This window comes from Egretta garzetta, unplaced genomic scaffold, assembly GCF_000687185.1.
Source record: "Egretta garzetta isolate BGI_Z169 unplaced genomic scaffold, ASM68718v1 scaffold401, whole genome shotgun sequence".
In the NCBI taxonomy this organism is placed as follows: domain Eukaryota; kingdom Metazoa; phylum Chordata; class Aves; order Pelecaniformes; family Ardeidae; genus Egretta; species Egretta garzetta.
Window position 1 is genome coordinate 1,071,745 of NW_009258651.1, and position 23,147 is coordinate 1,094,891.

General features: G+C 34.8%; 1 protein-coding gene across 10 annotated transcripts in view; it reads right to left on the bottom strand.

The window, feature by feature from the left end:
- PSPC1 (paraspeckle component 1) overlaps positions 1 to 23,147 on the bottom strand; it is a 69,558-nt gene that overhangs the window by 26,221 nt on the left and 20,190 nt on the right. The window contains exons 7-8 of one of the 10 annotated variants that reach the window (XM_009648307.2): positions 7,478 to 7,535; positions 3,021 to 3,190 (exon numbers count right to left, since the gene is read on the bottom strand). The exons of 6 other annotated variants lie outside the window; for them this stretch is intronic. In XM_009648307.2, the coding sequence (XP_009646602.1) occupies positions 3,021 to 3,190; positions 7,478 to 7,535 (228 nt within the window). 3 more of the 10 variants (XM_035903762.1, XM_035903764.1, XM_035903761.1) reach the window with 3 other exon arrangements.

Genomic DNA, 23,147 nt, shown 5'->3' on the forward strand with positions numbered 1-23,147 from the left:
ACAGAAAAGACAGCAAACAGTTTTATACCTGAGCCCTGTTCTGCCTTACATACCAACTACAATGCTTCTCCCTTACATAAATTAGACACAGAAACATTGTCAAACTAGGAAAAAAACCTCATCAACTTTTGCATTTCTAGAGACTGCAGGTTTGTTCTTTTAATAGCAATATAACCTGAAGACTCATACACCCACATATCTGTGTATAAAGTGTCTTTCAGTCCATACTACCTGGAGTCAGCCTTTTGTATGGCATTTCAGGAATCTTTAGACAGACTTAAAATTCAGTCCAAATAAACTGACACAACGAGTGATAAAATGCATAACTGGACTATGTGTAGTTTTAAAAAAAACTGGATATATAGATCTAAAGTTTAACCTGAAATATCAATAAGGTGAAAATCCAGTTAATGTTTATTTTCCTTAGTTCTGTGCCCAATATTAATAAAGGTATACGTGCTTACACAGAATTATTTGGTTATAGCAATTAAGACCTAAAACAGCAAACATGCATCTGAGCACTTATAGTTCAATATTTATGCAAGTGTTTAAAAATAGAACCCCACATGATGAAATTTAAAACATTAACTCAACATAACAAAACCATTAAAAGCATAGATACATGGTACAATCGGATCTTGAAATAACTCATCAATCACCTGTTGAAGACAGTTACGCTTTCAGAGAAATCCCTTCTGTACATTAACTACCCAGCTATACAGAGTTCAACAAGAACATCCAAGAGTAACACTTTATTTATATGCCTGAATCAGAGAAGAATTCTTCTGAAAGTCAAACTTCAGTAACAGTAGTAAATCTTAACAGTTCTGAAGTCTGCTAATTCATATATATATTATTTAAAAACAGCGTTATACGCATATAGATAAAAATGTATGCAACTTAGATCATGGTTGTATGTATGTGCATTGTTTAAAATTTGACACTGAATAAGAAAAAAGTTACTTCAACAGCTGCATAAAGATCTACTACTGCCCCGAAGTACCTTAAAATCTGCAGCACTGGTTAAAAATTGTTAAAGAATTATCTTTAACTCATGCTAGCTCGTTAGCAATGGATATGTATTTCAACAAATAGCTTGTCACATACTCCTGATAATTTTTAACATTTAGCTTCTTGACAAGAAGTACTCTTTCCAACAATGACCCACCCATCTCTCCAGCTAACAAGAAATCTGCAGTCATTAACTACCTACAATAAAGTATGTGGGATAAAAGCTATTTTTAAAATGTTATGTTCAAAGATAATCTGTTTCAAAAGACTGCAGTGGAACAAAGAAGATTGCTCCAAATTTCCCTAAAATACTTCAGAAAAATATCCAATTTAAAAACCAAACACTGCATTTCTGGTCTATAAAGCATATTCTCCATTTCTCTCAGTGGAAACGGAAATTAATTCTTACTAATTCTTAGTAGACAGCCCTCAAAGGATGTCCAAAGTGTGTTTCCAACAGCAGCAAAAATACAATAAGGCTAGGCCTTTCGGTAAGGGCCTGTGCCCCAAACTAAAAACATTCAAACTCCAAAAGAAAAAAAAAAAAAGCATCTAATTTGTCCTTCAATAGCATGCAGAAGAAAATGAAAGTAAAAAAAAATTTTTTAAACATGCATTTTGAAGTGTCAGTATATTCCCTACATTTCCATACCTGGAATGACTTCTTGTAGAAAAACAACAGTTTGAAATAGATACCGTGATTTACAATACCATGTCCTTTTCCTTACACCTCTTTTCCAGTGTCCATGCAATCACAAGACAATGTTCCAGAGTGACCAGTAACACACTGGTCTCCAGCAAAAGCATCTCTGAAAACAGTAGTTTGTGAAAAGCATCCCTACACTTTGAGAGAAATGATACAACTGATAAAATGAGATGGCTCCTATGGTGTGAAGTGAAATCCTCTCCTTTAACTGGTAAAGGCCAGACTCATTATTTATTTTGTGCTCAATCAAAATCTCATTTTCCTCTAAGGAACAAAGGATTTTGCCCAAACTTCATTATAAAGATTGCATAATTGCAGATGGATAGTGTTGAGAAGGCATATATAAAAAAATACAGCTACAAAATGCTTCTGTGTTCCAATAAAACTACAATGGAATCATTGTTTATACTATATATTCCTTTATATCACACTACCACTAGAACATCCCAAATATCTATTCACAAAATACTGAAAAATATGTAAAAATCAGATTAAAAATTATATAGTTGTTTCTCTACATAAGACATTACAGCTAGGAAAAGCAACTAGCTATGAGAACAGAGCAAAAACGGCTAGTGCTTTAACTGCATCCCAATGGCATATCTACTCTTGATAAAAAATTCCAGATGTACAGATGTTCTCTACCATCCTCAGCAACTGGGCAATATTATTTTCCCTTTGTTGATACGACAGTTATCCTTAACAGCTGTTGGCATACTTATTTTCTAAGTGGCATAATTACTGTCATAATCTCATGCTTTCAACACTGTTAGAAAGGAAATACAAAAACCGCTAATCGCTTTAAAAATCAAATTGTTTACACAAAGATATCTTCACACTGCATAGCTACCAACATATAACTGCTCATCAAAAACCCCAACAAGATAATGCATAGAATTTAGTTTCACAAAAGAAAAAACAGCAAATGCCTAAATTTACAGATTACTCTGATATGTTGTTCCTTCATTTCACAGAAGTGATTTCCTTCTATCAGTAAGTTTTTAATGACAGGTCATACATGCAAAGTTTTGCTACAAATGCTGTGTATTCTAACCTCAATTTGAAGTCTGGTTACTGATCAAAGAACTCACCCCATTCTTAAGAGAAGTAGGATTTTCGTAGTAATATTAAATATTTTTCCTTTTGTGTTGTAGATTATTTGCATGAACAAGTTTTATCAATTACTTTTAACACATGCAAAACACGTAACATGTTCTTCCTCTGTGTGAAAATATCTTTGGTAACAAAAATGGGCCATGAGACATGACAGCTATTCAAAGTAATTAAATTTGTGATACGTTACCACTGTTCCATTATCTGGCATCATTGGTGTTCCCATATTTGCAGCTCCTTCTGGTCCCATGGAAGGACCAGGACCCATTGCAGGGCCAGGTAAAGTTCCTCTGTTGTTCATATTCATACCCATCATTGGAGGAGGGCCTTGGTTACCAGCAGGTGCTGGGCTAAACGCATCTATGCAAAACAATCTATACTTAGAGCTGTCCTATCTGAATTTTACAAGAATAAACAAACAATTTACAATATTTAAAAATCCAAATGTACAAGACTTCCAACATTTGAAATAAAAAAATATTCTTTGAGACTGTACATTTATCTCAGTCATCTGCTTTTAAACAGATTTGCATTAATCCCTATTATTTTGCACTACATAATCTGTCTCGTGTATTTGAAAATCCTCAACTTCACAGCTAAATATAGCTGTACAGTTTCTGTGCAGGAACTGAAGTGTTCATATAGCATATATATGCAGTATACACCACAAATTAGCAAAAATCTCAAGTGATTTTGCAGTAATTAGCAGCTATAAGGCAACTTGGTTCTTTAGGGATTATAACATATTAAATATAGATTTTCAAGACTTGTTCTACCAGTATTATGTTAACTGTATATAGTGTTACAGTATTTAGTCTAACATCTAAAAGCAACACCAAAAATGGTACTCAACTTTACCATAAGTTATTTGTAATATGGCATAAACAAATCTTGCATTTAAATGTAATGTTATAGTAAAAGTACCAGAAAACTAAGTTTTGTTAGAACTGAATGTGACAGAACACTCTCCTCCAAAATTCTGATTCACAGTAAGAGGTAGGAGAAAAGCTTAAAGATATCTTTTGAGAACATTTAGCTGTAATATTGAGCTAGGAAACACCACTCTACCAGTACCCACTAACATACTCAACAGGTAGGTAAAACTGCTTCCGTAACATTTTATCATGTTGTTATAAGAAAGAAAAAAAGTGTGATGATTATATAAAATTTACATCTGCTATTGTGAAATATCAACAACTTTAAGACTGGTGGTGATACATCCCCCCCACCCCAAGATAATCCACCCTTTTCAGCCAAAAGCATGCATCCAGAATTTGATAACGGAAGACAACATGTCTTTGGAATCTAGCCTATGTTTTAAGTCGTGACAACATACAAGAGTATCAAGAAATCTGACGTATTGCTAGACTAATAAACTTGTTATTTCAAAAATCAACCTCTCACCTCTCAACACAACTGTAACTTCTTTAGTAATGGTACATCATTGTAAGTAGGCCATTTAGCACAGATATGGTACTGTGGCTACCCGCAGGTATGCAAACCTGCATCTTTATTACCTGCCCTGAGTACATGTATCACAGCAGTCAGTGAAACCACTGCATCCAAGATATCGCTGTTAAAATTGCAGACCTGGGCTAGATCATATACATTACGCCAACTGCAAGCTGCTTAGCAAAAACAACCCATGCAACACAGTAGCACATGTAAAGTGCTACACAAGTTTATTAAAAGCCATAGAGAAAAATCCTGTAATTTTGAAAAGAACTCATTTGAGCTTAGTAGTGAGAAACTCCCAAGACTCCCTATGACACTGAGCCAAAAAAAAGGTATGCACAAGTCAGATGCTTCTTACCTACCCCACAAGCATGATCAGTTCACGTAACAGGTAGAAGATCGTGCTGTAACTCAAGGGAATTACAGTTGAATATGCCCTAAAACTTTTTTTTTTTAGCATCATCCATTCAGTGACTAAATACGGAAGGAAACAGAAGTTTAAACTGCCAATATAAGCAGAAACCTTTCTTTTCAAAGGCTGTAAGTACTCTGCAGGACTATAACGATAGCAGTGCTTAGTGCTGGTAGCAGTGCCATTAACTAAGAGCAGTCAATGCTCAATTACCTGTTACTGGCTTGCTTACCAGCCTAACTGAACTGAGCCAGCTGGGCATACTCAGGTAGCTTGTCCTTCAACTGCACTGAAGTTCTTACCCTCTGCATCATACAAATGCCGTTATCACCCAAATATCATCCACATTGCTTCCAGGATGACATATAGTGACCAGTACTATCAAACCTCCATATTATTAAGCCAACTTCAGGCAGAGTCAGCTCTGATAGAAGGACAACTGGAGAGTGTAATGCAAGGAGAGAGTGGGGCCCTGCACAGTTTCAGCAAGAGGCCACTATGGCATTTTAGCCATACCTCAGAGGTCCTCCTAGCTCCAGAGCAGACCCTAAGAGCTAACCATTTTATTGCCCATTATTTTTGGAGGGACACTGATGGTAGCAGTTCATTCACTGGACCAGGTTCAGCAACAGATGGAAAGCAGTCGTCAGTGGTTCATGCCACAATGCACAGACACTAAAAACATGTCTTTTTCTGCGATCTGGAGAGCTGAAAAAGTACACTCTAAGTGTCCAAACTGTGCGTGCCAAGATCTGGCACAGCTGGCAACAAGCCACAGTCAATAATCCTCATCAATGCAGAGCTAGCTCCCAAAAAACCCTTTTTATTCTTATACTGAGAAGTTTATCAGCTGCACCTAGCATTACAGATCCAGTTAAGTGCTATGGTGAGGCATAAAGATTCTCTCAGAACTTGTTTGCCACAGAAAACAATATAAAAATGAATGGTTCTGCACAAGTCAGCCCAACACTAATTAAATCTGTCACAGAGGTACCCTGCTTTCTAATAACGCTATCACGTAGGTATTTCCATTACTGAAGATACTCCAGCTCCCCACTGTCCCACATGATGAAAAGTTGCAAATGGCACAGGTAAAGCCAGTTAAAAATAAAGCTACAGTTCCAACAGAAATGTCATGGAAGGACGCGAAGATCAACAATTAAATGTCTACTACTTAACGATAGCTATTTAACTACTGCAGGTTTCCAGGGTCAAGTTTTTTTGGTTGCAGTGGTGGGATTGTTAATGGGCTGGAGGAGAAGAAAAAAAAAAAAAAAAAAAAAAAAAAAAAAAAGCAAAACCACAAAACCACTCTGTTGATGAGCTAACCTAAAATCCAGATACTGTGGAAACAAACACTATTGTTACCTATTCACTATGGTTATTTTTCCCTTTTTAAAGTACTAGTTCACTGTTATTGTAACTTCTTTTGGAATTACACATTTATTTCTTAAAGCATTTGTATTAAGTTTAAAATCAGAAGTTATAGCACAAAGATTGCAAAGCAAGACTATGATGATCATCATTGAGCATTAAAACCTGACAAGGAAAGGGCTGTGAATTGATTGCTATAAATACACATTTAAAATCTGTATGTAAAAAGTGTATCTTGTGGATCTAGACAACAGGCATTAGTAGTTTCCATGGTATTAACACTTGAAAGTCTCCTAATTAAATGAAATTTTCAAGTAGACTGCAATAATATGCAAAAATACAACTATAAAATAACACAAAATTTAGTCACAACTTAAGCTTCAGCTCATTACTTGTAAATGACTTTACAATGTCTTCCTTCAAATTATTTTTAAATCTGTTAATCTTCACTGAAAAAGCCTATTTTTGTTTTGTACCTATAAATGTGTCTTAATAAATGCAAGGAAATGGTGAATAACATATTTTAAAATCTGGACCAAGCAGATTCATTAGTCTACAAATTCACATCCCTGAAAAGGTCAAGCGACAATGTTTACTAGATTTTGTATGTACTTTCAAATTTTAAATATGCAAAAATAGTACTAACTTTTAAAATTACCATCTTAATTTATTTTAAATTAACATCAGGAAGGTTCCAAGAGAGATATAATGACAATTAATATAGTTTAGTAAGATTTTTTTTTTTAAAGAAATATGCTAAGTTTCAGTCTTGTTTAAAAGCAGATATTCTGGTTAAGTAAGATTTCAAACTTTCAGTCTGCATATATAGAACGAGCACTATTTATTAAGAATGTACTTTTCTAGACTTCACAGCAACAGCTTTTAGCAGCGACAATATTTTAAGTCACAAAAGTGAACTGAGAATATTTGCAAATACAGACTTGCAATAAATTAGTAGACAACCAACCACACTATTCATTAATCTTTTGTCAGGTACATCAACAAGAACTTAATTTTAAGCTCTACATCATGTCACTGCATGCAATTATAGTTCCAACCTCTCTGAATAGGCACTCCCTCAAAAAGAATGCCAAATAATTTCTGAACAAAAATTCCTCTTCTGTATCAGATAATTTCTATAGCATCACCTCTCCCTGCCTTTTTGTTTCTCTTAACTTGCACATCATATTTTTCTCCCACAGGCAGTCCAAACAGTAAAATAAAGATACACACTGGGGAAAAAACCAGCTGTTTAGAAGCAAAATATGTGAGGTTTTTTATTTCCTAATACTGTTTACTTCTTTTTATCAGTAGTTGTCACTAATTAATAGTGCTTGAGTAACATGTACAGTCCCAAAGAAAAAGAAATTTTATATCACAGAAGCCTTTTTCCTTCAGATCCCTACCTCCCATGTTTATTGCTCCACGAGGACCCATATCACCCATTCTCATTTCCTGTTCTCTCTGAAAGTAAACATAGTTTTCACGGTCAACCTATTATTCTTAGAACTTAAAACATTCCCATTTACTCCATGAAAATAAAAATTTTCAAGTTTCAAAAGTTTTCATTGATTACAAAAATGTACAAGGAATAAAGTTAACTACACTCCCCTGTTTTTATAAAATCAAATTGAGTAAGTTCAATATAGCAATGCTGTACATTTTTGCATAAGACTAAAGGTTACTTTATCAGATGCAGCAGTCTAAAGTTCCCAAAGAGTTATGTGATCAACTACAAATGAATCCATCTTCACTCGGTGTTCTTCATTAATAAGAAGCAGCAGATTTACATTTTAACTGTAAAGAAAGAGGTCTTATTACAGTATTGCCTAAAGGCCGTGGTTCAGTAATACAGTTAATCTGACTTCACGACTCAAAAATGCTTGTGTTAATGGGAAACCAAGCTCTGATGTGTTACATTATGGTATATAAACTCAATCTGCCAGTTCATCTTTGCTCAAATAGTTTTGACTTGTCTTAGTGGTGGTACATTTTTTGATAAATTGTATCACATGCTATTGCTGTGTCAGTTCAGATACCAATCATCCTTTTGAACCAGCGTAAAACTGTAGTATCGACACAAACTATAACATGCATTTATACTAAACAGACAAATAACACATCAAATTGATCCAGATTCAGTTGATTCTCAGTCATCCAACAGCAAGAGTTCTGACATTACCGATCACGAACCACGGCCTGCTGTGAAACAATACTCAAGAGATAGTACCCAGAGTGTCAAAAATCATCATTTAAGGGAAAACACAGTACACCTATCACAGATAATTGCAAGGGATTTTAGTATTACTGTTTACATCAAAAGGATGAAATAGAAACAAATTCACAGTTCAAAATGAAAACTAATGAAACTTACACCAAAAATGTTTTTCTCGTGAATTTTCTGCAAGAATGTTAACATATATTCCACTCTTGAGTGAACACACATATGCTGAGAATAAGCATATGCAGAAAAATTTACCTGATTCTGAAAATCATTCCACTTGTGCTTTAAGAGTGCAAGTTCAGATGCACTTTGAAAACAATTCCATATACTAGGCAACTTGCTAAAAGCAACCATTAAATTGAAAAATTAATCAAATCAAAATACATTCTTACTATTTTTACGGTTTCAGAAAACTCCTTTTCGTTCAGTCATGTTTGGAATGCCAAACATGAGTCTTCCATCTTCACACACTTAAAGCAGCAGACACTAATATTTGACAGAACAGTCTCAATAGTTTTTAAAAAATATCCTGGTATGGGATATTATCATAAGGTACATGACAAGTCTCTCAGGTCAGTAACTGTTTCTGGTAACTCATATTAACCTGGAAAATGAACTTAACATAAGAAGATTATACACTATTTTTGAAAGAATATGGCTTAGTGTGGAGAGAAAAAGTCAGGTCTCATCTAAGACAGTTTTAAGGTCCAGCTATAAAAGGCCACTGATGAACACTAAGGACCTCTTCTGACCCTAGAACCCACATTAAACCTTCATCACAGTACATGCAACTATTCTGTCAGACATTTCACAGTAATGTCAGCTGACATTTTAAGTGAAATCAGCAGCCCTATGAGGATCAATCATACCCAAAACTGATACCAATGAGCTAGTCACAAATCAGCATACGACCTTGTTGATACTAGTCTGCTTTTACACCTCGGCCCCAGCATGAAGAAGTTGAAAGAAAAGTGGTGTATCATCCCTAATGTCAATCCCTAACCCAACATGGTAGCAAAACACCGTGGCTATCAGTTTACATCAGCCAGACTGTGCATGCACACATGCTTGCACATATGTGTGTGAAAACAGGACATGTCACAAACACCTGAGATATACTCTTTAGCTACAAGGCAAAGTACGAGACTTTGAATTGCTGCACATACTTACTTGATGCATCTCAGGTTAAACTGCAAGCTGGTGGTTTGTTTTTTTTTTTCATGTGAAATGTGCCATGTAAGGCAGGGCTGAGTATAATACCAGCTAGATAAGGATGTTAAGTACAAAGCTGTAAAGCTGCAGTAGCTACTAGAACTTAACTTATATTCTTTCCTACGTATAGATGCATTGGCAAGCTATAACATACACTTTTTTTTTTAAAGCACACTACACTTCCTCCTAGCAATAAACCACTGTTTTTTTTCTCAGCTTGAAACGCTACCAGTTTTCAGTTAAGAAGTTGTACAACAAAAGAGAGGGGTAGAACCTGTAATTTAAAAATTTTTTAGTCTAGTCTAATCTTTGTAACAAAACCCATTACTTGCCATTTTGTATCTTTAACTTTGGTATTGAATTAATATCACACAAAAAACATTTCAGCTATAAACTCAAGATGCATAAGCATGCTTTATGATCTCTGCTGCTTGTTAGTCTATCAACACACCTACAAGAATTATTATTCCTACTGTTGCATGTTCACAACTTATCAAGTTCTTTCGAATTTTCAGCACAGGGAAATTCTTCTATATAGTTAACATGGAATTAGCAGATTTAAGGTAATTTCCCTGTCAGAGAAAATACTCAATTTCAAAAGTTAACTGACAGTATCTATCATTAATGTAATTAAATGCTTGACATATTAACTATAAAAATATGTACTTAGATAATTTGCCAAAACCTGTATTTGCAGGAGTCCAGATGATAAAAATCCAGTCCTATCCCACACAAATCATGTCCTAGACAACTATGTGAGCATAAACAAGTTATTGCAAGTAAGTTAGGTCAGCTATTCCATGGATTTTGACCAAAATACAACAGAGAAAGGAATAACAACAGCCAGTTAAGACAGAGTAGCCAAACCAGTGCTGGCTGATATTCCAGCCCACCTGAGAGCTTCATTCTTGGATACTAAAGTACTTTGCAGAACATAACAATGATAGCGATATCTTCTCAGAGCTTCTTTTCCTCACTATGCAACTGCCCATTCTTCTGTTGAGTAGCAGCCTGCTTCAGCCCCTTCCCTGAAGCCACCCATAACTACCCTTAACAGGGAGTTAAAATTGAGCAGCGAGAGAAGAGGGCTAAACTTTTACTAGAGAAATATGTAGGGAGACGATTAAGAACCTCTGAAGTCACCCGGTACCTGGGAAAACAACTTGAACTGGAAGAGAACAATAGAAATGGATAATATACAGTTATAGGGGGGAAAGAAACCATAAGACAAAGAATGTGTAGTAAGAAGCAATTTGAGCTTTGTGAAGATTAGAAAAAAAAAAACAAACAAACCCAAAACCAAAAAACAAAGGAAAGCAAACAAAGAACAATATCCTATTGTAAAAGGATAATGCTTTACACAACGCAAAAGAAGCTTTCCAAATTACTTCCATTGCAGGATTCTTGTAAAATACTTCAGAACTCACTAATGCAAACAAACCACCAAAAGGTCTGATTCATCTGAGTAATTTGATTTTACAAAAACTGCTATGATGGCAACTATAGCATTATACTTGCTAATTAATTTAGATACAAGCATTAAAAAATGAGATTTCCTCACAACTCCAACTCCTTTAAATGTCAACTGTAAAAAGTAGATCTACACAAAAATATTGATTACACCTAGTTTTTCAAATGACTTATATATTGTACATCTTAATATAGTATGGATTCTCTCCTTCTTACAAGTATTAGAAACAAGATTTCTTGAGCATGAAGTATATCATGCACAATGTTCTTAGATATCAATCATCACTGATACCAGTAGTCTAAGTACACAGAGAATTGCCAAATGATTCTTCTGCTTTTCAAAATGTTTATTTTTAAATTCACTCTATAAAACCATGAAACTAACTGTTTTGAAAAGACACCCAAGAATTGATACAGGAGAATGTATCAGGTGCAATTCCCTTCTCACACTGAAAGTAAAAATACAAGTAATTATAAAAGCAGTGGGTTTTTTACTACTTTTTTCCCCAGAAACAGGCCTTACAATTGCAACAGCCCCAAGAAAATTAAAAATCTTGTCTCCAAATGATGCAATATTCATGCTAACAAAACTGTCCAAGAAATGGAATAAACATGGCATGAACTATTTCAGAAAAAGCAAAAAGCAACAGAAATATTAAGATGACAGATCATACAGTTTTCTTCAAGTGTTTGTGGCTAGGAGATGCTTCCCAATTAATACAAGATTATTCACACGCCTTTCAGCTAAGGAATGGTGATCAAAATAATGCTAAGACACAGCATCAAAAAAATGTGTTATCAAAACAACACCACTTAGCCCATAAACTTAAAACTTGCACATTAAAATCAGTAACTTAATTAGCACTTTATCTAGGTTGTGTGTAGAGCAAAATGTAATTCACAGTGCTGTTGTTTCTCACCTATTTTCATTAACATGGAAACTGAGTTCTATTCTCTAGCAGAACTTTATTTGTCAAAATAGGTCATTTCTGTACCTCTTACTAGAATTCATTACTCCCTTCTAGGATGGTTTATTTCATTAAATTCTTTCTAGAAAAGAAAAATTATTTCCAAAGGCCTCTCCAGGAGGCATGAGTCCCTTAAATCTTACACAAAATTGCAATCTACTGAAAGATGCCTGTATTTTAAGAGCATAAATCATACAAGTGGTTAAAATGGATAGCTTGGCAGTCAAAACTAGAATTTGGGGGATACTTCTGATTGTGCATTATGTGTTTTTTTTCCTCAGAATATTCTACTATTTCAATCCAATGACTAGCCCACTGAAAGTTAAGCTGCCAGCAAGGAGTTAAGGTAATAAAACCTTCTCTTCCACCCACTCCTCATCACCTTTCCCTCTTCGGTTTATCCATCAATTAAGATCTGTATGTGTAAGAACTGAAAATTACAATATCCCAAAATAGATCATTTTACTCCATCACATGCAGCAATAGTAAATAATTTTAAATGAAAATCACTGATCTACTTTCAAAATCCAAGATTTCTGTGTGTTCCTGTGCACTGCAGCCTAAATCCAGAGCTAATCCCTCCTCTGAGCTGGGCATCATACTAGATGATTGCAGAGATCTCTTCCAGCCTAAACTCCTCAAGAATTCTACAAACTGATTGGTAGCTCCCACCCAGGAGTTTGGAAAAAAGCTCTCTTACCCAACACAAAATTACACAATCAAATACATTAAACTAGGTAACAACTAAAGTAAATGTAGCTATAAAACATGTAGCATACAGGAAACTACACAGCCCTATTCTTAAATAGTAAGTCTAATGAAAAGACTTTTCATCAGGTTTAATAGCTGTCAACAGGACTTGGTCTTTGAGAAAAACATTCTAACAGGGCTAGAGCAGATAGTTAAAGCCAATTTCCTGCTTAGTGACTCAAGTCATGAATAGACTTGATGGAGACGACTCACTAAGTTATACCATCTAAAAAAATCTATACATTAAAAACCTATCACACCAGTAAAAACAGGAATACACACTGCATGAAGTATATGCAGATTCATATATTCCAGTAAATGCTACAGGTTGGAAAAAAATTTCCAATGGTAGTAACAATGATAATTATAGCTGTTGACAAAAAAATTCTTATTTCCCTTATGGAAAAAAGATGTATTATTAGTCCAGCACATTCCTTAAATATTTCCATAATTTCAATAATATTTTAAGGGCATTTCAATAATATTGCCAAGGAAGTACCAATGTTATTAAAATAGGGGAATTTATTTTAAAATAATAAAAGTATAGGAATGTATTTAGGAAAAACTTCCATGCACAACATCTTTGTTCCCTGCTTTTTGTTTTGGGAACAAACAAGAAATGTCTTCAACTTCTGTGGGGCCTTCCTTCATTTCCCTTCTACATCTCGGTGTAGTCGGGGCTGATGAGGCCACACCTTGAATCCTGTGTTCAGGTTTGGGCCCCTCACTACAAGAAAGATGTTGCATTGCTGGAACATGTCCAGAGGAGAGACACAAAACTGGTGAGGGGTCTAGAGCATAAGTCATACGAGGAGCAGCTGAAGGAACTGGGGTTGTTCAGCCTGGAGAAGAGGAGGCTGAGGGGAGACCTCATCGCCCTCTACAACTGCCTGAAAGGAGGCTGTAGCCAGGTGGGGGTCAGCCTCTTCTCCCTGGTAACGGGCGATAGGATGAGGGGACATGGTCTGAAGTTGCACCAAGGCAGGTTTAGGCTAGACATTAGGAAAAATTTCTTCGCAGAAAGGCTTCTTCACAGTCAGGCTCTGGAATAGGCTGCCCAGGGAGGTGGGCAGGATGGGTAGAGTCCCCATCCCTGGAGGTATTTAAAAGAAGGATAGATGAGGTGCTTAGGGACATGATTTAGGGGTGGGATGGCAGGGTTAGGTTAAAGGTTGGACTTGATGATCTCAAAGGTCTTTTCCAACCAAAGTGATTCTATGATCTTTTGGAGAGCACTCAGTTGCTGAGGTTAGTCCTCAGCATCTAAACCACACAGAAAAAAAGAAACAAGTGCAGTTAAAACAAGCCAAAAATATTTACTACTGTAAGCTGAAGTTATTCTTTAAAAATACAAAAGAAATATTCTACCTCAAACTACATTTTAAAATCACAGATTTTTGTAATAAAAAATAATACTAAATTTATATTAATGTGCAAGACAGCTACCACAGTGTATTAAAAACATCATTCTTAATATGCCTTGTAACATATACTCTTATATTTTACACTGAATTAATAAAGATTTGGGTAGGATAGTACTCCATCATATAACTTCATAAACTAAGTATCGAAAAGCCTCCCAGTGCATCATCCAACACATATTAACACTGGAAAAGACAGAAATGGGCTGTAGTTTTGTTGTGAGAGCACACCCCCCACCACCACTTCTATCTTACAGAGAGAAGGTAGCTTTTTGAAAAGAAAGGTACATATTCTCTCAAATTCACCTTTATTTTATTACCAGCCATTTCTGATCTTTACAAGATGGAAGACAGTTTAAGATCTTCCTTTGTTTAGGTAAAACTAGCTTCTACTTTCCAAAAGATGCAAGCTGTTTGGGTTTTTTTGGGAGTGTATGGTGTTAATCTACCATGATCCTCACAATATGCTTCGGTTTTTAAGCCATCCTCTTAAGAGCTGGATGCAAAACCCAATCTGAAGAAAAGTTTACTTCCTTTCAACACATCAATCCTCACACGACCTTTAAGTGAGGTCTACAGAGACAGTTTTGGGAACGAAAGCAGCTTAATTGCTCCAATATTACATTACAAAGACATTTAGGGGACACTTCACTAACCAGCAACATTTAATAATCCCCTGCAAGAAAACACTAAAGAGACAACCACTAGGCTAATCTAAAAGAGGTAAGCCAACAGACCACCTGGAGGCCCCTCAAATTTGTGAGCATCAAGGAGACTGAAAGATCCCAGAAATTGCTACACATTTTTGCTAAACACTATAATGTAAATCTCATTGTACACATTAGCACTCAAAAAGACTGTCATCCATAGCAGCTGCAAAGTCTTAGTAATGCAATCTGATTATAAGTACTGAAGACATTCAAGAATGAACAATCATTACATTACTATTATTCTCAAAAGACACTGCTGCCAGTAATCTTTTTTCTTAAGACTAGTTTCATCATGACTTGTAAGTTTTCCTCAAAATGTCGAAGGACAGCTGAGCATATTAAGATACTTGCTGTTCTTCCATATTGGCCAAGAAAAACTGTATTTCACACTTTCCAAATATGACTGCTGTTTAAAAGAGGCAGCAGACCACAAGTTCTTCTTTCCCTCGTAATGCAGGAGAACCATTATCTTATCTACAAGATTTTACTTACATTTCAGGTGTCCTTTTCCCTTACTTGATTTTTTTAAAATCCAGAATGTTCTACTTAATTCCACCTCTAAGAAAGCAAACCTGACATCCTATAGAACAAAAGTATATACTTAAATAATCAAAAAGTAAAACTTGTCCTGGTTTTGTCTGGGATAGAGTTTATGTACTTTGCTTTTTTAAAATGTGGACCAAAACACCACCATTGAAAGAGGAAAGTAAATGTATTTTTCACAACACAAAAGAATTCTCAAACACTCCTGCTATTCATCAACCTCCATATGGCACACTGGGCTTGTTCCAGCCCAGAAATAAGTTGCAGCTACTACTTAAAAATTAGCAAATGGAAAATGAAAAAATCTTGTGGAAAAATACTGATATGGAAGGCAAGAGAAGAGCTGGTTGAAGTTCCTTCACGAAAAAGTCAACTGAAGATGGCTAATGCCTTACAGTGAAACCTGTCTGCAGTAGAAAGTCACTCTCAAACTTAAAATACTGTCAAAAATTGATTTTTTTTTTTCAACATTTGCTTTTGAGCTAGAAAGTAAACTAGATTAGGATAACATTCCACAATACTTGCAACTGTTACACAATAGAGACATTTGCTCATTCCCATGTCATGAGAAGCAGAAAATAACCACTGCTCCAAACTACACGAATAAGGCAAACAAACTAGAAAAGACAAATTAAATTTGAAGTTATGTGAAAAAATGTGAAGTCACTACTCATTTTCATCTCAGAACAAATGAACAAAAGGATACTTACTGTCTGAGCCAGAAAAGGTAGTAGTATAAACCTTTTTTGTTTTTTGGAAAGACATTCACGAACAGACACTTTATCGTGGAGACAACTGAGAATTCAGTCACTGATTTGGATGCAGAGATATTCGCCCATCTTCAATATTGAAAACTGGCCATCGCTACTACAGAAGCTGTCTACTTTTCTGAATGCCTTTATCTAGTGACCTTAGACACTAAATCTGAGAATTGCAAGCTTTTACAGAAAATTTCCAAAAGTCTCAATAACTTGAATAAAACACAAATAAATGTATTTTCATAAAAAAAGCTTATGTGCTTCTTAAAGAGCTTTTATCACATAAGCTACTGCAGCTTCGTTTTACACAGAACTCACACTTTGAGAATGCTATATTACAGGCCAAAAAAAAAAAAAAAAAAAAAAAAAACTCCTGTAGCTTCTTAACAAAAAAGAAAAGTCTAAATTAAGTCAAGATTTACCATAGAACCTACTTTGTCGCTTACAGAACTTTGCTCCATATTGAGATTTGTCTTTTCTGCTTCATTATTTTGTCTCATAGTTACCTGCTGCTTCTCTGAATTTTAATACTGCATTTAGAACACTGCATTAATATATCATTATTTACCAAGGTTTTTTACCATCTCTCCCACTGCCATTTTTATAATGCAGTAAAATACTGCATATACAACATCTACAGAATAAAACTGACTAGAAAGGTTCCTCATTTTGTCACAACCTGTGGAAAATGTTATTCACCAGCTAAAATATTAATGTATACAGAAGGGAAAATCTGGCCCCAAGCAAACTGAATATAAACAGTAGCAGGGAATAAAATCCAAATATTTAAATTCCATCCTTCTATTCAATCATCTTTATGTCATCTGTAAAGGAAAATCCTACCATGTTCCTTCACTGTCTATGGTTATACAGATGAAGCACTCTCGAAGATATAACTGCAAAGACATTTTTTTTCCAAACGCCATTGCTGTTGACCATTTGAAAGCAAACAGAAACAGATATATTCTGTCAGAATTTCCCTTTCATTTAACAACTAACACTCACAAGGAAGGTAAAATTCTGCTTTTCAAATATTTTAAGGTAAAATTCAGAAATAATTTTTTAGAAGACAAAGGTGCTTAAAGAAGGTAACCACTTTAACAGATCTGGAAATCCTTAAAAAAAAAACAAAAAACAACAAAACAAAAAAAAAAAAAGGAAGGTAGCTGTATATTAACTCTCCTGATAGCAACTTCCTCATTACAACATTCTGTTAATTAATTTGGTTTCGCCAGAGTTAAGAGCCACTTTAGATCCGTGGAACCACTATATAAGACGACTTCTATTTCTATTAGCTTCATTTTTTGAATGACAGTAATGAAATTAAAAACAAATTAAATACAGTTCAACAGCTGAACATAATGCAAGTATTTGTTAAATTTGTAATGAATTTAAGGAATTTAACTGTTTACTCACCTGAAAAACTACTTTCTGAAAGCAATATGCACTATATCACAAAGTTCACAATTGGCACATGTAATATAATTACATTACATTCACAATATTATCTACATCCTCAGAGACATATAGAGAATTTTATGCTGCAGATTAGAATTATTCTGGTTTTATTTTAGCTAAACAAATGGCATGACATAGCTAAGTAATCAAAACAGACATCCATGGGAGCATGGAGGATACCTTACTTTCACAGAACAAGTTGCAAATCATTTAATTTAAGATGCACTCCACAATTCACCCTGATGGGGGTAGAGTTGAAGGGCTGTTTAATCTGTAACGAAGTCTGGGCTAACCGTACCATCATGCAGAAATACACTAAAATATTTAACTAAAAAGTGGGTGTTATAAAACAATGCTTGCATTTTAGATTTCCCAAATGTTAAGTTTTCCTTGCACAGGAAACAAATCTAGGCAAATATTAAAAGAGAGTGAACACTGGACTGATTCAAAACAACTGTTTTTCCCAACTGCAAGATCAAGGATGACATGAAGCGAAAGTCATCAATATTTACTTAGAAGAAAAATTCACCAGCCAGTGCTTATGTAAAAATCTAACTTCTTAATTGGAATCTTGAACATAATATTGCGAAATCAACTTAAAACACTTTAAAAGCAGCACTAGTTACAGCCACAACACACTAAATATGACTCTTTACCAGACTTTTGTATTAACAGTTTTTCCTTACCAAGCAGATACTATATACGCTGACTAAACTGTAACCAAAAAGAAGTCCAACTGTAGTTGCTATCCCATAAGTGATCTGAGTTATCAACTGATTAGAATATGCAAGTATTTGCCAAAAGTAAGCTGAAGCCAAAGTTTTTCATCACTACAAAGAGGTCCTGTAGGAGAAAATTCTAACAAACACAGGCAGTCTTTTATACATGTTATGAATGTTGCTTAACAATCAGAACAGTTCAATGTTTAAGATTTCCCCAACAATGTTCTGGCCTGCACTTAAACATACAAAATATGAATTAACATACATCATTGAAACTTCCTGGAATGAAACCAGGCTCCATAGTTTTCCAGCTCTCCACAGTTTTCCAGCTAGCACTTTTATACAACCTGGAGGCCATTTACTTGAAACAGGAGCAAGATGAGATAGATTTGAATGAAGAAAGACACTTATAATTTGCATGAAGAGAGTTCTGAGTAAAACAATATACATTGTACCAGGCAATTCTAGTATTTTAATAAATACTTAAAAGCTTAAAAAACTACTCATCTGAACAAATCCAAATGGATTAGGAAAAATTGCTTTCTAGTTAAATCCCCCCCCCCCCCAAGTCCACATACAGTAGTAACTCTTAAGCTGCAGTGCCTGCTTTCATCAAAAGGTATCTAACAAAAGCTACTATTTCATGTACTATAAACCCAAAGGTCAGAATCATGTTAGGGACACAATGGGCATCACGATGAACAGGGAACAAATGAGAATAGTTGGTTCTTACCTAAAGAACGTACAAGTTCCCCTACAGATAAACAAATGTTTAGTAACTCAGAAAGGGCAGGGGGGAATGAAAACAAAGACTCCAGAAGTAAATCAAATTTTTAAAGGTTTATAAAAACCAGCACTATATACAGAAGACAAACAAAGCTTGAAGAACCTAATTTGGACATTATATTGTCTTTTTCAGATCTTTTGTATTAACACATTTACAAGAGACACCAGCTAAGGTGCCACAAATCTATCAACAAAACTGCATTCAGCAACACTAGTAAAAGCAATGTGCTTCAGGTCACATACAAAACTAATACAAATACTCTTTCATCCTATGCAATGCTAAGCCTAAATTAGTGAGCAATTAGCCACTGTAGGAAATCACAAGGGGGACAGACTTTTTAATAGGACCTGTAGCAATAGAACAAGGGGTAATAGTTTAAACTAAAAGAGGGTAGATTCAGACTATATGAGAGGGTTTTTTTTTTTATGATGAGGGTGATGAAACACTGGAACAGGTTGCCCGGAGAGGCGGTAGATGCCCCATTCCTGGAAACATTCAAGGTCAGGCTGGACGGGGCTCTGAGCAACCTGATCTAGTTGAAGATGTCCCTACTCATTGCAGGGGGCTTGGACTAGATGACCTCTAAAGGTCCCTTCCAACCCAAAACATTCTATGACAATGTTCAGGGAAGAAAAAAAAAATAATAGTCTTTAAATGGTAAACCTGAAATATATTTGACTCTTTAAATGTTAAGTTTCTATTAACCAAGATATTAAACTCCCCATCTGAACAATTACAAAACAACTCCACAGAAATGCATCTCTTTTTTTTCCAAAACCCACTATATATTAAAAATGCTAAGTCATCTAACAATAACACCTAATCTCTGGAAAATTAAAGTGGAACCTACGGAAAGACTTGGTGGAAGACAGAAATATCAAGCTTAAATTCCATATTCCTCATGGAAAATGTAATAACCCAAAACAAGCATTAGCTCTGGTAATGAGATAAACCTACTTGATGCCTATGTTACAAGAAAGGAGGCTCGTGAAATATTCATGAGAAAAACCCTAAATATTTTAACTAAAAAATAGCATTTAGCCTGGTATCAAAAGATAGGCAACCTCACTAAGACAAGTTAATTTCTATGTCTCAATTTACTGCATTACTACTATTTCCACTCCATGAGAGCTACTAAAGCAAAACATTAGAGGCTAACCAAAAGGTTAGAGGCCTACTGCTCACACTAAAAAAACAACTACTGAGAAGGCACTGCTCTCTTGAGAGAGAAACCAGATCTATAAACAAGCTTTCCACACACTAAGCAACAGATCCATTATGCCACCAAGTAAGATCTCTGGATTTAGACAGGTGGATGAGTCCAAAATAGGTAACAAGTAGACAACTGAAACTGAAAGTTAATTTCTTCTTAGTCTGGGTAAATACATGTACAAACTCCAAGTCAAACTTAACTCCAGTAGCTAAGGAAGAAAAAATGAAAATTATTAAGGCAAACATTAATTTTAGCTTCTTCAAAATATGTAGGGCATTTACCAAGCAATTACATTAACAAAGGATTCTTCTAAATTTTTTATAGGAGCCTCATTCTTACTTGTCAGAAGACAGAAAACTGAAGAATCTGGTATTTGAGGAACTTGTTAGGTAAGCAGATTTTTTTAAACTTGTAAGCGGTAACAATTTTCAGAAATTATATTAAAAATACGGAATATATACTTACTACATCTGGTCTTTAATCAGTTTTTTTTTATCTGTAAAATCCATGAAATAGGAGAAGCTAAGTATGCAAATGGAATATTCTATAAACAAGCACATCAGATGCATTAGAAGTCTTTCCATTAATAATTGAACAAAAATGCCATCTCCCAGATCTGAGGCTTCATGAAACACTGAGACTGGCAAAGACTGATGTAATTTTGCCATTTCATATGAAGTATCTTTATAGAAATGTGTTGTTTTAGTTTCTTGATCCATTAATCTTACTGAAAGAAAATTAAGTTATAAACAAAAACAACTGAAAAAACACAGACAAAAAAATTCCTTATCAATTGCTGTAGAAGGGAACAAACCTGGGAATGCTTACAAGTAGTACTGCAACACCAAAATCGATACTGGAGATGTATGCACTTCTGACAGAACATTAAGGGACAAAAATTACTTATGAATGGTCACTTGTTCTATTTGCAAGTTCACATGTAGTAAATATTACGTTCTAAAATATCGTGTGCAAACATTAGAAGATGATGGCAACAGAGTAAAAGATTTTGGTCTCCTAAATGTCTGTAACGTAACACAAGAAAAACTCATCACATTACCCTAAATACTCATCATTCACACAGTGAAATATAAAGTTATAAATTAAATGTAACATTGTAATGATTATTTGTTTCATTACTGAAAAATGACCTTAGTAGCATCCTTGATATACATAAAAACATGATCCAGAAAGTCAATTATGAACAATCCTAAAATGGTCATGAAGTAAATACAACCAAAAAGTATCTTATTCAACAAATAGCTTTTGTTTATGTATACAAACACATAATATGCTACAAAGAGATGGCTGAAGTTCTGCAAGGATTTTTATGCAGTATCTTTTCATACTAAAAGCAGATGTGACAGTTAAAATAGTTTTGGTATCTGGCAGCGTTAAGGGCTGAAAATAATTTATATCGTTTCTGAAAATACTACAATGTGAATCTTTTAAGGCCTGTTAAGGAATTATTATTCTTGCCTAAAGCACAAAATTTAACACCTAAATCCCAACGGTACAGAAGAAATGCAAGCTTTAAGCATCTGTCTACTGATACATATCACTGCAATCCTGCAAAAATAAAAAAAATTTAGTGCTGCTACCAAAACTAAGACCACCCACAAAAACACAGACTGCATATTTATAAACTGCTTGCTCAAAGACCTAGCCTATGCAGCTTTATGCACAGGAAGAAATTTGATCACTGAAGCAAAACCACTGCCAAGAAAGAAGGAATGTTTTGTCAGGTTGGGTTGGTTTGTGGTTTTTGGTTTTGGTTTTTTTTTTTGTTTTGGGTTTTTGTTTGTGGTTTTTTTTTTTTTTTTTTTCAGTTCTACATTTAACAATCCACCTTTCTTAATGGTTTTTAAGGTGTCAAACATGAACTACTTACTTCTTCCATGAGTATGTATGCTGGATTGCAATAAGGAGGTAATTCATCTCTCCCAACCAAACTCTACAAAAGAGCTTTTATAAAGCAGCTTAGCTTTATAGCAGTTTAAGAAACAGAGACTAGATTCATACAACCTCATAAAACTTCACCACCATCAGCTTCATTAAGTACACTACACTGTCAAGATAAAATAACCAAAATTTATTATTATTAGAAAACAGATCAAATTTTAAAAGATCCTTGGAAAATTGTATTCATTTATTATTACTGGAAATCTGCCTTAGCTTAGTTTAGTTTTGAATAAGGTAGGAAACAATCCTGCATTCAGTGAAAATTCAAACTTCTTACATAACTGGGGCTTTTGAGCATAATGGAATCAGAAGACAGGAAAAAAAGCAGTCCTATTCACTTAAGAGCCAAGAAGTGCAAGCTATTCTTGAATTACAGAAGTCCAAGGAAATCTGACAGTCTTGTTTCAAAACTGGCTACTACTTAACTTGCAAGTGAATGTAGAAGTGAGGGATAAGATATACTTCACTAGGCTTAAACCTACATCTATAAACCACTCCAAAGAAGGACAAAACTCTTAGAACCAGATATTTTTTTTCAATCAAGTTTCTGGCATTCATGAAGCTATGAAATTTATTGTTGTTTTGGGATGTGCTTTTTTATTCCCTTGCTCTCATGTGTCTTACAGCTTCTGATTCAAGTCCACTACAATCTCTGCTGTTGAGGCAATCTCCACTGCTTTAGCAGCTGCCACCTTATGCTGATACTTACACAACATACTTGAGCAGCAGAGCTTCTGTGTAAAAAAAAAAAAAAAAAAAAAAAAAAGGAAAGCAAAACAACATCTAGAAATAATTCTTTAAAAAACTAGGAGGAAAAAAGTATTTAATATACAGTCTTCCATGAAAGAACAGTAAGTATTCAGAAGTTGAAACTGATG